Here is an 18924-nt window from a genome sequence, read left to right on the forward strand (position 1 = left end):
CGTGTTTGTTTTTACAGACACGGGAGTTGCTGGTTATGCCTTTGTTTCTCTTATCTCAGTTGTTCACACTTCTCGTCTTCATTTTATGTGCTATTTTTCAAGGTGAATGTTTCAGTGCAGCTGGAATTGTCCCTTTGGGGCTGGCATTGTAGCCTCTCAGCCCTGCTTCTCCCCAAGAAGTGAACAGAAAACTCCCTATGAATCTGCCACTGTCCCCTGTTAGGACCTGCATGATAGGCAATCTTAAAATACAGAAGCTTCATGGTGGATCTGTACCAGTTATGGGGCACACATTAGGCAAGGACAAATAAAGACCTCAAGTCCTGAAGGAGTGAAACTGTTCAGGCAAACACAGCTGTCTCTAAGTGTGGCCAATTAGTTGTGCAGACAAACATGTCTGTACCTCAATGCAAGTCCAGTTTTGGTGATTGCAGCCCCAGCTGCCGCATCATATTCATGCATGTGCTTAGTCTGGCAGCGACTGCTCATGCAGAATCATGAGACTTCAGGAACACCAAACATGAGACTGAGGATTCTACCTCGCTTTTCTTTCTTTCTGTAATGACTTCTTGGTAGTAAAAATTTGAGAAATCACCTCTCACTAGAAAGAATGACTGAAAGAAAGCCTTAAAACATCTGAACCCTGTTGATTCCTAGCAGGTCTTTGACGTGCTTTTGAATTGGTCTGGCAGGGCAGGACTGTCAAGGCCAGGGCTTACCATTGAGCTGACTCTCCTCTGCCCTGAGTACTGTAGCAGCCTGTCGGGACATAGAGGCTGCTGCTTCAGTGGTGCTGATCGAATGTCACAGCTGCTTCCTCTCTGTGTGATGTGATTTGAAGTTGCAGCCTCCCAGAAGCTATTGGTCCCCAACCTTTGCAGTTTGGGGAGCAGACTGCTGTTTTCTCCAGTGGATGTTATTTCTATTCTATCCAGGGTGATTTCCCCCTCTGTATTCACCCAGCAACAGAGGAGGCACCATTCCAGGAACTTGCTCTTTCTACAGAAGGCATACGTGGAACCATTTGGATGGAAAATTTGTAAATTAAAATCCTGTTCATTTTAAAATATTCACATTGTGTTGTTCAAATGCCAGTGACTGGAAAATCACATTTAATGTCCTGTTTTCATAACCCCTTTCAGAATGTTATAAAATGTGTTTGTGTTGTTACTTGGCCATCTTTCTTCCTAGAGCCTTTCTATTTTTTTTAATTATAGTTTTTTAAGCAGGTTGTATGAATCTGGTAGTTCACTCCTGTTATCTGCTGGCTGAGACAGGATGTTGATCATAGCTTTGCAGCCGGCCTTAGCTACAGAATGAATCCCTGTCGTATAAAAGGTCCAGGTTCACATAAATGCAATGTCTGGTGGCACGTAGAATTTTAAAATCAAGATTACACCATCAATTGGGATACTTTTAAAAGTTTCTTTTTATTTTTTGATGGTTTCATGCATGTATGTAACACAGCTTGACCATATTTGTAAGGAACAGGCTGATAGTTCTATTTTCAGAGTTACTGACAAGCAGGGCTTCTCTCCCATAGCTGGGCTGACCCCAGTTTGTCTCACAATTCAGAAAGTTACAAGTGATCTGCTTCATGGCTGAGCCCAGAATTGGAGGAAAAGAACAGCTTCAAGCTCCAGATTGTTGATTGGGTGAGGGCTTTTGCCCTAGGCTAATGAGATGGGCAGTGTGGGAGGGATGCAAATCCTGGCCTATAAGATATGAGCAGGGGATCATAATCCACTGTCCTGCACCAAATCCATGTGGCAGCCATCTTGCCTTTTCCCAAAGCTTGTACCTTTCTGCAGAACTGTATATAAAGGCTGCTTCATTTCCACTAGCCTCTTGAATTTATTATATTTCCAACAATACTCACCCCAAATTCCCTTAGTTCTCCCCTAAACAAGCTGCAACGCATCCTCTTCCCACCTTTGTGTCCCCACGTCCTCTCCTCTTTTGAGTGTGTAACCTAGTAAGTCCAGCTGGGGTGGACCGAATGCTGTCTTAGGCAGGGCTTGTGCAGGTAACCACAGCTATGGTGAGTTCTTGAGCATAAAGGCTAGGTTATGTCCAGAAGGAAGCATCTTCTAGCTCTCCTATACTGTTCTTGCTGCTTTCGTAATGCTCCCTGATCCTTAAGGGATGGGGGTAGAGGTGTTGATATCACACATTTTTAAATAGAAAAAAATTTAATTAATTTAAAGATAATGTTCATAAAATAGTAAAACATGCCAGGTGTGTTTCTTTGGACTTATTCTTTCTGAAACCTGTATATTCAAACCAAGGAAGACTGTAAAATATTCTTAACATTACTGATTTTTTGGTTCATTTTTGTTTTTGTTTTTGAGACTAGGTCTCATTGTGTATCCTTATCTGGCCTGGAATTCACTATCTAGGTCAGCCTGGCTTCTAACTCGGAGATCTGCCTGCTTCTGTCTTCTTCTTAAAGGAGTGCACCACCACACCCAGCTATATTACTGATTTTAGTTCTAAAACATCCCCAGTTTTTGCTTTATCTGAACTTTTCAATAGGTTTTATTCTTATTGATGATCCATGATTCTGTAAGTGAAAAATGGGCAGTTCACATTCACCCTCTTGTCCTCTGACCTGTGTAAACCTCAGAAAGATAAAATCTGTTTTTGCAGGTTTGATAATAAAGCACATAGCTCTTATCTATAGAAAGAATAGTGTCTAGATATCTTAGGTCCAAGCAGCGAACTGTATTGCTGATAATTAAGAGTTCAGTTGTGGGCTTTCTTCTGTACAGTTTGAGTCCATCCGTGTTTACAGACAAGTCACATTTGCCTCTCTTGGCTATTACAGTTTAAACTGTGCTTTGGAAGCCTGCCATGCAATGACAGTTTTAAGAAAGTTTCTGGAAACTTCCATCGTGTTTCCCTCTGGAAGCTGTGTCTGTGCCCTTGTATGTGGAGGTCTTCCTAAGCAGGGAATCAGCTGACCTGAACTAACTTCACACCACATTCATTTTGTTTGTTTTAGCCTTTTAATATTAGCTTATTCTCTCACTGAATGTGGGTTCAGGAAGGGTCTTTCTGTCTATCAGAACTTGGGTGGCTCTTGCTTATTCTGTTTCATTCATTTTTATACCATTGGGTGATTTAAAAGTGTTTTCTTTTGTTTTTGAAAGGCAGCTATTGCAAACCGTTACCTTTTGTTTGTTTGGTTTTACTTTCTGAGACAAGGACTTACTCTGTAATACTCACTGGCCTAGAATGTTGAAGCCTAGGTTGGTCTTGTACTTGGAGTAGTTCTCCTGTCTCAGCTTCCCTGGAGCTGAGATCACAGGCATGTGCTGTCCATCCCAGCAATTGAAGATAGGATTCATTACAGCAGCAAAAATTAAATTTTCTTTCCTAAGGTAAAAAGCACTAAGCAAATGAAGAAGGGGTTCCAAGGCAGCCACTTAGTTTAGGTACCAGCCAATGTTTTTAATGTGAAAATAAAGTGTGCACTATTTCAATTGAATAAAGGAGACAGATTATAATAGTTACTAAAAAAAAATGGGTTCGTTATGATTGATTAATAAATTGTGAGTTAATCCTTAACAACACTTGACATTTTTCCTTCAGTTGGGGACAGAGGGACTAATGAGTTAACTGTTCCCAGTTCCTATTCAGTGGAGGGACTCTTTCCATTCACAGTTTACAGTGTTTAGTCAGTGTTGTAATAGGAGCAGCGGGGCTGCATCCCCAGCACCCCGGCTACCTGACTAGCTCATGCCCGAAATAACAACACACAAACTGTATTCATTTAAACACTGCTTGGCCCATTTCTATCTAGCCTCTTCTAGGCTAATTCTCACATATTAATTTAACCCATTTCTAATCATCTGTGTAGCCCACGAGGTGGCTTACCATGGAAGATCTTAACCTACGTCCATCCTGGGTCGGAGCTTCATCAATTGCGTCTGCCCAGGAGAGGGGAGCATGGAGTCTCTGCTCCAGAGAGCAGAGCTGTCGAGTCTGAGCTCACTTCCTCTTCCTCCCAGCATTCTGTTCTGTTTACTCCACCCACCTATGTTTTAACCTATGAGGGCCAAGCAGTTTCTTTATTGCTTAACCAATGAAATCAACAGATTGATATATGACACTCCCACATCAAGTTGGTATTCTCTGAGGTGGGCCTGGAGCTCTAGCGCTGATCATTGCTTTGGAGAAGCATGCTTGAGCCTATTGCCTGGGGATGTTGATGACTTCTTAGGGCACACTGCTACCTTATGACATTGTTGCGACTCTCAGATGTTCTTAAAATGAACTTAATAAGCTACTGCCAAGGAGGAGTAAACTGCTTTTTCTGCGATTGAATGAGCCGACTGCCTGCATAATGATGTTGAAAAATACTCCATTAGAAAGAGTGAGCAGTGGTTTGGTGAAGGAAATGGCTGGGCCACAGATCTGCTAATTATCTTCTTTAATTCACAGAGGGTGTTTGCGAGATATGGCTGACCAGCGAAGACACTGGCGCCTATGGCAGAGACATTGGCACAGATCTCCCCACACTTCTGTGGAAGCTGGTGGAAGTGATTCCTGAGGGAGCCATGCTGAGGCTGGGCATGACAAATCCACCATATATTTTAGAGCATCTGGAGGTAAGAAAAGGCTACATTGACATGCTGACACAGCTGTCCCTAGCACAGACCATGTGGCCTCCTCAGGATCATCATTTCAAGCTTTGTTTAGAACCATTGTCTCGTGTGTCTACAGTCTCACATTCCCAAGAGAAAATGAATGAGACTTGTAAAGCTCTTCTTTCATTCTATCCCATTTATTGTTACTTCCTTAATATTTGATTTATATATATACATATATATATATACGTATATATGTATATGTGTGTGTGTGTGTGTGTGTGTGTGTGTGTGTGTGTGTGTGTGGTGTGTATAACTCTTTATGTTTCTAACTCACTGCTCCTGGGTACTGGCATTAAAGGTTTGGGCCACCACACTTGGCTGTTTCTTTTTATTTCAGTGCCTTTGTGTGTGTCTGCATGTGTTTATGCCATTTGTGTGAGGGCACATTAGGATAGCAGAAGAGGGTGCTGTCCTCCCAGAGCTAGAGTTACATGTGGTCGTGAGCTATTGCATCAGTGCATGTGGTTGCCTATGTCATCCACATGCATCCCCTGCTATAGCATCACATGCATTAGTTACTCTGCCATCTCTCCAGGCATGCTCAGCCCATCATGGTTTAATGTAGCTTAAGTTATTTAGTCGCTGGCACCTTGTCAAGGTTCTTTTTTAGCTTTTTTTGGTGTGTGTGTGCTCCTTCAGTTAGTTTCTCAACACATAAATCTCACTTGCTTCTCCCAGTTTGAGACCTTGCCTAATTGAGAACTACTAATCCATTGCATTCTTTCTGAAAGCCAAGGTCAGTTGGGATGCTTTAACTGTCTTGTCTTAAGCTTGAGGGTGACTTTTCAGTTTGTCTTTTTTCTAGAGATAGGCAGGGACCAAGTAGAATGAAAGGAATGTTGGACTTGAAACTCTTCGGGATTCATCCATGAGCAAAGAAGGAGAAGTGTTCTTAAGACTTCTATACATTAGTTTGACCTTTAGATTACGTAGCCAAATGTCAAACTAGAAAAACAATAGGCACGTGTCCAAGGAGCTGTGGTGTCTGATGACAAATACCACATAAAGCCAAGCAAAGAACATCGACAAAGGAACAATTATTTTAATGAAAAAGAACATTCTAGGATCCACGATTATTACTGGAAAACTATTACTGTAAATCCAGAGTCTGCCCCAATCCCAAGTGCTGCTAGTTGTGTGTGTATAGTAAGGAAACGAGGCTTCTTTTTCACTAAGGGCATTCTTTGAACCATTTTTTTTTTGTGCAGGAAATTGTGTTTCAAAAAGCTTAAAGTAAACATAGTTGCTAAATTTTACTGTCCAAATGCCAAGTTATTTAAACATTGATAACTTTACTAGGGTAGGGGCCTGGAGAGCTGGCTCAGTGATTATGAGCACTTGCTACTCTTCCGTCCACATTGTGTGGCCCATAGCCTCCCATAACTCCAGTCAGCACATCCCTGGATGACCCTCTTCTCTCCTCTGTGCCTGCCACCACACACAGCAGACACTCACTCAATAAATCTGTTAATATTTATTTCAGTGATTTGATTTTAGGACTAGTTGAGAGTATTATGGAAAAGGCACCCCAATATCGGGATCGTAGTTTAGAAATCCTTCCAACAGTTGATGACAAATTGGTAATTGTAATTTATGATGGAGACATGTTTCAGGTTTGTTCTTCACATTTTCCCTGCTCAGTCTTTCTATAGACATGTGATTTATAGATTGAGTTTCATGCTTCATACAGTGTCAGCTGATTATTATAACTTGCTATTTTAAAATGAGTCAAAAGCATGTCAACTTCTACTTATCACTTTGACTTAACACTTGAGAAAGCAAATGCTTTTAGTTAAAATGGGACTATGGCAGTCTCGCTGTGTTTGCAGTAAGTGTGAGGCACGCATGGCAGAGGCCCGACAATGTGCTAGATGTGTCTTTGGTAGGAAGGGGATTCGGCTTCACTGATATGCAGTGGATGGTGACATGCCAATTCCTTTAGATTGGAAAGAAAAGTTGATCTAGATTCTAAGGTCGTTTTGACAGAGTTCAGGTAGGGAATAAACACAAGTTTAAAAAAAAAAAAAACAATTGCTCAATGGTGTTAAGCAAGTCCTTCTTGGAAAGAATCCAGCATTTTAATTGGTGGCAGGATTGTAGCCACAGATGCTGCCTTCATAGCACGTCCCAATGTAGTCCATATAAAGCAGTGATTGACTTGTTGGCCTCTCAAAAGGTGATCTAGAGGACCTTATAGGAATCACAGATGTGGTTCACTGTAACTTTATTCTGTATCTGGGAAACACCAGATGGTTGGTTTATGAATTTTAGAAGTGATTAGAAAGTTCTGGTTCATTTTTTTTTTGTTTTGTTGTGCTAGGAGGTGGGTAGGTATCCAAAGAACCTGGATATGTGCCCTCAGCTCAGCCCCATCCCCTCCTCAACTTGATAACACATTTTAATTGTCAAGACATTGTACTCTTTTATTCTTTGCTTTAAAACTGGCCTTTCCTCCTTCACTGTCAGTTATCTTTAGAGTGCTCAGTAAATGAGTATAGAAGATGAAATAAAGGAAGACTCTTCTTCCTAAAAAAAACTATAGAGTCCACAGTATGATCATAAACTTTGAAATCATCACACTGTGGCCAATAGAGACAACAAAGGATGATAATATAAATGAGTTTTGAGGAGAGGAGCACACCACAAGAAGTCATGATTTCATGTGTACTTAAGGTAGTGTGATTCAGGGAAATGTACCTCCCTGGGAATAGGTCATCCACAAAAACAAAATGAACAAAGACAAATAAAAATGGAAAAGTCCAGGCCTTTTGGAAATAAGAACCATTAAACTCCTAGCACTTTGACAAGACCTTGAAGGTGCTGCCTTCTTCCCATGGTGCAGATCCAGGTTGTGATGGCAAATATACCATGTGTGACACAAAAGGTACCCTATGTTCCAGAGTCCTAAGAGCTTTCAGAAAGGAGAGCAACTCAAGATATTCAACCCCTCACCCAACAGCGTATCTCCTTTCTTTATTGTCCACTCCATAGGAATATATCACTTTACAGAAATAATTGACTTACCTAAGATGCTGAGATAAACAAGAAGAAGAAAGTAAAAAGGGGCAAGTGTAGGCTGAGACTGGTTGTTCGTTTCCTGACCACCCAGACCCAAATAATCAAACAAAACTGTATTAATTACAACACTATTTGGCCTTTTAACTCAGACTTTTTATTAAATAACTCTTACCTCTTCAGTGAACCTATTTCTATTAATCTGTTTCTATCTGCATGAGGCTGTGGCTTACTGGTAAGGGTCTAGCATGTTACTCCCTTGGTAGCTATGTGGTGCCTTTTTAGGTACCATTTTGCAGGTAGAGATTACTCATTTGTTTCCTGGCCGCTTAGACTCAAATAATAACACAGAAACTATATTAACTACAACACTGGTCAATAGCTTAGGCATATTTCTAGCTATCTCTTACATCTTAAATTAACCCATTTCTATTAATCTGTGTATCACCACAAGGCTGTGGTCTACTTGCTTGGACTGATTGATGATATGCTGTATAAATTGGGCATGTGGTTTACTGGTAAGGTTCTGGCTAGTGACTGGCATCTTTCTTTTTTGGCAACAACATGACATCTCTATGATTCTTCTTCTCTCTCTCTCTCTCTCTCTCTCTCTCTCTTCCCTCCCCTCCCCCTTTCTCTTTCTCTCTCTCTATCTCTGATTTCCTGCCTGGCTTGTCTCTGCTAAGCCATTGGTCCAAATAGCATTATTCATCAACCAATAAAAGCAACAAGGACATCCCATATCATCTCCTCTTTTCTGTCTAAATAAAAAGGAACGTTTTAACTTTAACATAGTAATAATTAGTAAAATTACATATAAGAAAACAGGTATCAAGCGAAAATTGCAGTTACAATATTTATATCTATTCTCCATCAAAGACCCTGGAAGAATATAATATTACCTAAGTTAATAGAAAGTACATTGTAAGCAACTTCCAAAGCTCTAGAATGAACAGAAACATCATGCTGCCTGGACAGTTACCCAAAGTTGTTTTGTATCATTGGGGCATCCATCGTCAGACTACAAGCCCATAGTATTCAGCACACTTTTCCGTGAAGAAGGAAGTTTGAAAGAATCTTTTGCCTATCTTGGCAGTTTGTAGGTCACTTTATTTTATATCTTGTAGAATGTCTTGAGGTTTCTTCTGTGAAGCAGGAACCCTGAAGGACCATTCTATCTTTTGGATGTTTAGCAGTCAGTTTTTGGTGGGTCCTGCATGTCCAATTTATACAGCATCAATCAGTCCAAGCAAGAGCAGTTTCTTGCTCAAATGGCTAGCAAAGTCCATATTGAGCCTCTTCAGGGGGTCTTGTTTAATCAAAACATATTAACCAGTAAGGAATCCACAGCTTTCTATCTTCTCTGGAAACAAAAGCAGAACCTCTTTTCCAAAACAACATATCCTTAGACCCAAATTTTGAAGTCAAGATACCTTTAAAACGTATATGTTGGTTTAACTTAGCAGCTCATACAATGAAATGTCTCTGTGTACTTAGCTCATTCACAGTCAAAAATTCAAATAAAATAAAATAATATATATAATCCAGACTTTCTGTGTATTTTCCATCTTTATGTGGCTTATTTTTCTTTACTCCTTTCATCTCTGACTGTACTCTGTCTCTTTAAAAACTTTGTTTTATTATTTAAAATAATTTTTATGACTGTCTATACACTTTTTCTTTTCCCTCTCAAGCATAAACACACTGTGACCTGTTCAAAGGTTAATTTCTGTACAAATCTGTCTCATTTTCTGACCAGGAACATTGTAAAGTGGTAAGCTGTGTGGTTTGGGTAGTCTTGGTTGCTGGCTTTGCCTCTCTCAGCCTTTCAATCTGGTGGAAGTATCCTTACTGCCAACTCTGGGACTCCCAGGTGGGAGCTGTGCTCACCACCTCAATTCTGGGAAGCAGTTGGCCCATGCTGCCACCAAGTAACTTGCAGAACTTTGCCCACAAACCCCATTCAAGTGCTCGGCTTCCTGAAAGAGTCAGAGCTGTTCCTGCAACTAGCACGAACCAGGAAACCTTCTTAAAGGATCTGCACAGTTTTTGCTGCTACCACTGAGTCAGGAAGCCTTCTCTTAAAGGAATTGTACCTCTGCTTGCTTCTGTCAGAGCCCACTTGAGAAAATGTTGCTACCTTGAAACCGTGCTTAACTTTGATTTGTTGTGTCTAGAATTTCTTCCTAAGCCCTCTTAGGTTTTATGTGGATATAGTCAGCCACATTGTGCCAATGTGTAGATGGAGTCTATTCATTCATTTCCTGGCCACTCAGACCCAAATAAGGTAAGGTGCTGAGGAGAGCAACATGATGGAAATACAAAACTGCAGCAAAGGGAAGGAAGGGCACAAGGGGTTGAAACTGTCCAGGTAAAAAAATCTGTTTATATAATAGCTCTGAGTCTTAGTACCCCAAAAAGGAAGCTATCCTGACGATATTATTAGTACAATATGGTCTTTTTGTAGTCCTGGGATGCTTCACACCGCAGACTTTCATAAAGATGGCCCACACAAGAGAATTCTGGTCCTTTCACATCCATGTGACTTCTTAAAAGAAACAACTCTTATAAGAAAGCATGTTCCAGTGCATGCACCTTCACCCCGCAACCGTTGAAAAGGAAAGTTACTTAGGGGGGGAGCTCCAGAATTTCTATTGATTGATAACGAGGTATGGAAAATAGGTCAGCTGAGGCTGTCAGAGGGCTTTGTCAAGAGTCTGGCATTCTGTTTGGCAATTTGCATAGTGGATGCGGAATAAATGCAAAATAAAGGGAGCAAGACTTCACCATTAACAGGCATACAAGGAGTGAAGTATCCCTGTGAGACATCTGCAGTACTGTTTTTAATGTATTGTCTTTCAGATTATTCAAAAACTATTGACAGAAATGAACAAAAGTATCTATAAAAGTGTGTGGCATTGTTACATTTGCATATGCTATTAGAAATAGTAGTTACAGCAGTGAATTGAAAACATTTTGCCCCATTTAGCATTTGCTGGTGCCTCATCATCTCACAGGTTAGCAGTAAGCTCTTTCTTGTGTCAATTAGGATCCATAACATGCTTTTTTATCTATCTCCACACTCTTGTTGCTTTAGTACCCTTCTAATGTGTATATATATTTAAAGTAAAAATTCATAGACCTAAGTTTTCTTTCCCCATTCTGTAAGACCATGGTTGGTAATGTGTCAGATGTGATTTTTAAATTTGTTTTTATTGAGCAATATATTTTTCTCCACTTTCCTCTCTTCTTCTCCCTCCTCTTCTACTCTCTCCCATGATCCCCATGTTCCCAATTCACATAGGAGATCCTGTATTTTTCTACTTCCCATGTGGATTAGATCTATGTATATCTCTCTTAGGGTCCTCATTTTTGTCTTGGTTCTCTGGGAATGTGAATTGTAGGCTGATTTTTCTTTGCTTTATGTCTAAAAGCCACTTATGAGTGAGTATATATGATATTTGTCTTTCTGGGTCTGGTTTACCTCACTCAAAATGATGTTTTCTAGATCTATCCATTTGTCTGCAAATTTTAAGATGTCATTGTTATTTTCTGCTGTGTAGTATTCCGTTGTGTAAGTGTACATTTTCTTTACCCATTCTTCAGTTGAGGAACATTTAGGTTGTTTCCAGGTTCTGACTATGACAAACAATGCTGCTATGAGCATAATTGAGCACATGTCCTTGTGGCACAGTTGAACATCTTTTGGTATATACCAAAAAGTGGTATTGCTGGGTCTTGAGGAAGGTTGTTTCCTAATTTTTTGAGAAATCACCACATTGACATCCAAAGGGGCTGTACCAGCTTGCACTCCCACCAGCAATGGAGGAGTGTACCCTTTTTTCCCCATATCCTCCGTCATCGGTGTTTTTGATCTTGGCCATTCTTACAGGTGTAATAGAATCTCAGAGTTGTTTTGATTGGCATTTCTCTGATGGCTAAGAACGCTGAGAATTTCCTTAAGTATCTTCCAGAAATTTTAAATTCATCTGTTAAGAGTTCTCTGTTCAAGTCTGTACCCATTTTTTACTGTATTATTTGTTCCTTTGATGCCAATTCCTTGAGTTCTTTGTATATTTTGGAGATCAGACCTCTGTCCAATGTGGGGTTGGTGAAAATCTTTTCCTGTTCCATAGAATGCTGTATTTGTTTTGCTGACCATATCCTTTGCTTTACAGAAGCTTCTCAGTTTTAGGATGTCCTATTTATTAATTGTTTCTCTCAGTGACTGTGCTACTGGGGTTATATTTAGGAAATGGTTTCCTATGCCAATGCATTCAAGTGTACTTCTCACTTTCTCTTCTTTGAGGTTCAGTGTGGTTGGCTTTATATCAAAGTCATTGATCTATTTGGACTTGAGTTTTGTGCATGGTGATAGATATGGATCTATTTTCAATCTTCTACATGTTGATATCCAGTTATGCCAGCATTTTTTGTTGAATATGCTTTCTTTGTTTCATTTCATATTCCAATGGGATTTTACAACGTCTTTTTCCCCCTCCACTGATACTTTTCAGGAAAGTAGAAAAATATGTAAATAGATTTTGTACTGTTAAATGCTAAATATTTTCTGGATTTTGATAAGTAAAAGTGTGTTTTGGATGATTTTGAAAAAACAAAAAATAGAAAAAAATTTCTTCCATCTCTATATGTGTATGGTTCCACCTGACTGCTGGAGCAGCCCCTGGCTGTTGGTATTCATCTGAACTCTTCCATTCATATCTCCAGCATTGGCAAACAACCATCAGGAGACTAATGCAGTCTCAGAAAAAGGGGGAGGGAATAGTTTGTGCCATCTGAAAATTGTGAGGGAGAGGAGGGAGAAAAAACTAACTGGGGAAGTTCATATTTATATCTACATACACACATACATATATACACATAAACGTGTGTGTGTGAGTACACGTTTGTGTGTGTCCTGGTTATTGTTTTGTCAACTTGATAAAAGCCAGAATCATTTGAGGGAAGCTAATTTTAATTGAGGAACTATCTCCACCATTGGCCTTTGGGCAGATCTAGGGGGGGGGGGGAATCATCATCATCATCATCATCATCATCATTATTATTATTTACACTGTAGACTGTGTCACCGTTTGATTGGTGGTTTTGGAATTCATAAGAAAGCAGGCGGAGCCAGCCAGTAAGCAGTATTCCTCCGTGGTCTCTACTTCAGTTTCTACCACCAGGTTTCTTCCTTAAGTTCATGCCCTGACTTCCCTCAGTGACAGACTGTAGGCTCTAAGATGAAATAAACCTTTTCCTATTCAAGTTGATTTTAGTAATGATGTTTATCACAGCAATAAAAAGCAAACTAGTGTAGTGTGTGTATGTGTGTGTGTGTGTGTAAATTAGTGTGTATGTACCAGAAGGGACTATTTGAGTGGAAAGAAAGGGATCACTAGATAAACTGAGGAATCATGGGGGACCGTAGTATGACACCCTATAATGCAATACATGTGTGGAATTATCATAATGGGGTTCACACCCAGCACCCATTTGCTAGCTTACAACCATCTGTAACTCCAGTTCCAAAGGAACCCATGCCCTCTTCTGTCTTCTTCAGATACCAGGCATGAACACAGTACATGCAGGCAAAATATTCATGCACATAAAACAAAAATAAATAAATCTTTAAAAAGTAAAATGCCATAATGAAACCTAGAAATTTTATACTCTAACTAAAATAACAATACAGGTTTATCAGCTTTTATTAGACGTCTGATTCTCAATACTTCCAGGAAGGGAAGATATGAATGGGAAAGGACCAGTCTGACTTGCTGATAGTTTGACTATTTCTGATAAAAGATGATATTAAAATTTTGTCTTATCAGCAAGACAGTAGGCTCCATCCAGCATTCTGCTCTTTGCATTTCTACTTGGATCTGGGTTGTCTGATTCAGCAGCCTCAATCAAGCCTTTCTCTGAGACACCTAGCATCTTCACTGTGCTTACATCTCAGTCTCCTTGTGGAGGATGCCTACTTGTACCTTGGTTCAGCCTCTAATACCAAGCCAACCCAAGATGCCCAAGTAGTTTTCAACTCAACAAGAAGTTTTAAGTCATCTATTGCTTACTGAGCTTCAGTTTCTAGCATCAGATCTGATTGATAGAGCCTCAAAGTAGCATGAGGCTGAAGGATGCTCACATGAGCAGACAGACTGAATTTCAGGGCAGAGTACACTGTTGCCTAGGGTTTCTTTCCCTCATTTTCTCTATGAATGCCCTTTTGATTTAAAAATGTTGTTTTATACTATACTATATTTTAAGGGGAACGTACTGTTTTGTGGATAAAACCCCTAAGTATGGAAATAGTTTTGGCTATCTCTGTCTTACTAAGGAACATAATGGATAAATGCCTTGCCTAACAATCATTTTTATCCCCTTCATCCTTTGTAGAGAAATCCCTGCCCTGAAGGCTCTCCTATAACCCTCAGCTCCAAACTCAACATTATGTAATATTCCTAGGAGTCTAGACCCAGTGTGTGCCAATCATTTTTGGTTACCCTAAGGTACCTTCATGCATATTGTGGTTCTGGGCTTCTCTTGCCAGTGGCATATCTCTTTGTCTCTTGCCTGTGTACTGACTGGCTGGATATGGCTCATGAAGTACAGTGGTGTGTGTGTGTGTGTGTGTGTGTGTGTGTGTGTGTGTGTGTTCATCGCAGAAGAGATGTCTCCTGAGAATTAAATGGGAGCATAGGAGTGACCGTGGAGAGCTTACCTGGCCCTTTATAATGTCTATATAAACTGAGGCCACAGTCCTGTATGTTGAGCCACTCCCCTCTGTGTACATACCTGCTTTCAAAACCGAAAAGCAGCTCCTTTGAATATAGACAGGGATCTTAGTAGTTTTCCTGATTCTAGAGTATTTGAGAAGCCTTGGAATTTTTATATGGTTCTTTTACAGCAGACAAATAGCCCTATTTCATCTTCAGTATTCAGTTTACATTTATATAAGAGGGCCTAAGACATGTATATGATTTCATTTTTATTTTCATTGTTAAAAGCTTTGGCAGTTTGCCAGATACATTATTTCTCCAGTGTAAGCTGAGAAGACTTCAAGACACCTGTTAAAATTTTAGTTCAAAGAGCAGGATGCACCATGTATGGGTTTGGTCTTCCGCATTCATTAAAGATGCTAGTTATGCTCAGGCCATTGAGGAAAGTGGACTTCTAAGTTAACAAGCTGTTAAACTGCTTAACAACCAGGCAGTCAATATTCTTCAGTAACTTCTCTCTGAATTTCATGATCCTTTCCCTGTTGATGATGTCTTTGCTCTCATAGCCTTCTAAAGGCCCCCTTAGGCACTAACTAATTCACCTCTTAATAAGATGAAATTCTTGTATTTTATATCAGGTAGGTAATAGTATTCTCAGGTGATTCAATGTGTAGAGCGGAAAGGCTGGTAATGAACTTACTGGTTCATAGAATTGTTGAGGGACTCATTTCCTTAGTCTGCTGTGTATTTGTCATCTGGGGAATTACTTGTTCATATTTCATGTCTGGTATATATGTACATGGGCCACCACCTCCCCCCCCCCCACACACACACGCTGTCTTACTTTTCCTGCTCCAAAAAATAATACATGTGAAAATGTTAACTTTTGCAAATCTGGTTCAAAAATTTTAAATGTCACTTAACAATAAATAACAACTGTCTCCTAAATTGGAAGCATTGGAGTTATATTTACATCACAATAGCAGAAGTACAATAGATGGCAATAGACACAAAAGGTCTACATGGAATAAGTAGTAATTTTTAGCACTGGGGGATATAGGATATGGGCCCAATAAAAATCAATCTGTTTAGAGTGATGTGGAAAGTATGCAAATTGTTGGTCAATTTGAAATACATTTTTATTAGGTTTCTATTGTTGTGACTCAGCACCTCGAGGAGGAAAGGGTTTATTTCAGTTTCTTTCTCTCTCTCTCTCTTTCTCTCTCTCTCTCTCTCTCTCTCTCTCTCTCTCTCTCTCTCTCTCTCTCTCTCTGTGTGTGTGTGTGTGTGTGTGTGTGTGTGTGTGTGTTTCAGTTTGTCACTGAAAGAAGTCAAAGCACCTACCTGGATGCAGAACTGAAGGAGAAATCAAGCTTACTGGCATGTTCCTTTTGGTTTGGTGAGACTGTTTTCTTAATACTTGGCCTCACTTACCAGAAGGTGGTACTTCTCACAGTGGACAGGGCCTTCCTTCATCAATCATTAATTAACAAAATAGGCTAAAGACTTGATTGTAGACAAATATGGTGGAGGCATTTTCTCTTTGCAGAGTCTCTCTTCCCTGAGGAATCTAGCTTGTGTCAAGTTGATGTAAAACTGACCAGCACAAGAGAGAATTGGATTTTTTTTTTATGGCATGTGCTATAGTGGTCTTAAACTCACCATGGGAAGTGTGCTGCCTGGGAAAGGGACATGTTTTAGGTGAATGTGGCCCTAACAGTTGGCAACAAAGAAGTAATCTTGGTGAATGTATTAGCACACACTGGGGTCAGAGGCAGTGCTGCCATCGGTTTGGGGCCAGTTGGGCCTATATAAAGGGATTCTGTCTTTAAATAAAGGGAAAAAAAGAAATCTTTATAGTTTACAAGTTAAAATATGTCCAAACAAGCTTAATACCCACGATGGTCTTGTAGTGTCATGTTGAATCTCTGTGTTTTTTGTTCAGTTTAAAAGTTAGATATTACATTAAGTTGATTTAGCTACTATATGTCAATTTTATTTAATTTTATTTTTTTCAGCTTCTCCTCGGTGCCTTTATGTTTAGCTGCTATGGTTAAGTTCCATAAAAGTAGGTTGCTACAGAAACTAGGTTGGGACTATTGCTCAGCTGGTAGAGTCTGCCTTGGCTTAGATCCCCAGCACTGCATGCCCATAATCCTATCACATGGGAGGTGGAGGCTGGAGGATAGGAAGTCCATGGTCATCCTCAGCTATATAGCAGTTTGGATCCTTTGGAGCTGGGCTTGTGGGTAGTTTTGAGCCTTTGCAAATCAGCTTGGGTCCTCTGAAGGAGAAGAACTAGTATTACTGAACCCTCTTCTGCCCTTGCTTAGCAATTCGGATTTCCAGGCCATCCTGGGCCACATGAAACTTTGTCTCAAAAGCAAAACAAAATAAGTAATCAGAAATGAATTCTCTCATGATTCTGCAGGCTAAAATTCTAGTTGAGTTTAAAGTTAAGAGAGTTAATTCCTGTGGATAGCTGCGGGAGAGTCGTCCCAGTCCTGATTTCTGCTTGCTGCTGGAGTTCTTGGAGATCATGTTAGTCAGGCCTGAGGCTGTAGATGGTTTTGTCTCGCTGTCTCTGTAACACAACACCCTCTTCTGAAGCACTAGTTCCTGGGCATGTGATTCAGTGTGACTCTGTTTTCACTTGATTATGTCTATAACACACTCTTTAAAAAAGTCTCATTGATAGGCACAGGGCTTAGGACTTCTTTTCCAGGCCCCACTTCAAGGCACAGCCTGCTCAGTGCATGGCCTGTGTAGTCCAGTGTCCTGCTTTCTCCCCTTTGCTGTTTTCACTGTATTATATTTTAAATGATTTCTTTAGAGATTGCGGTGTCTTTAATTTGCATCAGTCTAGTTTGGATTTGAGTAAGTTTGGCTTTAACAGTATTAGCGCTGCTACTAAGGCCTTTCCTTTCCTCAGGCCTCGTGTTGCCACCCTCAAGGCTGCATCTCCCACGTGCTTGCACGTTCATCCCGTCTACATAACTACCTAGTGATCCTTCGCTGCTTCTTATTTCTTCATGTAGGGTGGGGGCGTCTTCCAGCTCCCTTTCCTTTCAACCTAAAGGTCTCTGTTTTGTATTATTAGGAAAGCAAGTCTGTAATACAGATCCTATCATATTCTGTTTGTCCAGGAATGTCTAATTTCTTCATGTTTGAGGGACTGCTCAGGACATAGAAGTTTTGGTTGATGGTCTTTTTCCTTTATCCCAATGATTTCTTGCCTCTACTTTCTTTTGATTAAAAAAATCAACCATTCATCTTACCTTGTGCATGCTAAACTGATTCTGTTAATGACACCCTCAGTACTTGTCTGTACTTGACCTTCAGTGACTTACTTGTGATGTATGGAGGTCCAGATCCCACTTCGAAGAACAGAGAACCTACCGTTCCTCTTCGGATCCTCTTCTGTCACTCAAAAGGTGTTGACATTATTGTCCACATGTTCTTTATCCTTCCATTTCCTGTTCTTCTGAAACTCTCCCATTATGTGTACTCCATGTGCTTGGTGGTCAGTGACTGGCCTTCACGGAAATCCCACATGTTCATTTTTCTGATATTTTTCTTCTTTGCGTCCCTCAGGCCTCAAGTAACCTGTTCTTGAACTTACCAACTCGTCTGCCAGTTCACACATCCTGAAAAATTGAAGTGAACTATTATTTCAGCTCATAAACTTTTCACACTGAAATTTTAGTGTGTGTGTGATTTTTGTCTTACTCATGGCACTTTTTATTTAGTGGGATATTTTTATCCAGCTTTCACGTAGTTCTGTAGGAATGTTTTTCTTTAGTTCTTTGACTGGCTGTATTTTAAATGCTGATTGAAAGTCTTTGTGTACCGAGTTTAATTTCTGGCCTTTCTCAGTCTCTTTCTATTGAGTACCTCTGCCCTGTGTTTAAAGCAGATACTCACAGGGAGAATTTTGTTGCTGTTTTTGAGAAGTAGACATTAGAAACAACCTGAGGCGTTAGCTCTGGAAAACAAGCACTTAACCTCTCTAGGTCTGGGTATTGTTGTTGCTTATTGATGCCTTTACAGAATTAATTTTGTAATACCTGTACTCTAAGTCTTGTGTATTTTTTGCATTTAAACAAAATGTTTTCATAAATACACAGAGCCATAAATTCCCTGGCTTTTGCATAGGGGTCCTATGTGAGCATTACTCTATGCCTCCATTGCTCAGTCAGATAGGTTATTATAATTGTAGTTTGCTTTTCCTCACTTGCTTGTAGAATGTCTCAGACTTAGAGAAAGGTGAGATTTTGGCACCTCTGCAAGTCTTTACTAAGCATATTTATAACCTGAATGAATGAGCATATGCACATGTGAGCACACCACACACACACACACACACACACACACACACACAAAGGGGGGGGCTGTCAGAGTTAGGAGAGAGTCAGAGTCAGAGTCCTGTGCATGTCAGCCTTCTAAAGTCACAGGAGTATGTCTGTGCTTTCTCAAGTCCCCCGTGAATACCACATTCTTTACTTTTTCTTTTAAGCCTCTTGGTTTGCTTATTG

The 18924-nt window shown here is 40.1% G+C and overlaps 1 protein-coding gene across 1 annotated transcript in view; it reads left to right on the plus strand.

Annotated features, from left to right (window-relative positions):
• Cdkal1 (CDKAL1 threonylcarbamoyladenosine tRNA methylthiotransferase) overlaps nucleotides 1–18924 on the plus strand; it is a 514315-nt gene that overhangs the window by 302273 nt on the left and 193118 nt on the right. The window contains 1 exon segment of the mRNA XM_075969982.1: nucleotides 4447–4613. Within this exon segment, the coding sequence (XP_075826097.1) occupies nucleotides 4447–4613 (167 nt within the window).

Source organism: Microtus pennsylvanicus, chromosome 4 (assembly GCF_037038515.1).
Source record: "Microtus pennsylvanicus isolate mMicPen1 chromosome 4, mMicPen1.hap1, whole genome shotgun sequence".
Taxonomy (NCBI): domain Eukaryota; kingdom Metazoa; phylum Chordata; class Mammalia; order Rodentia; family Cricetidae; genus Microtus; species Microtus pennsylvanicus.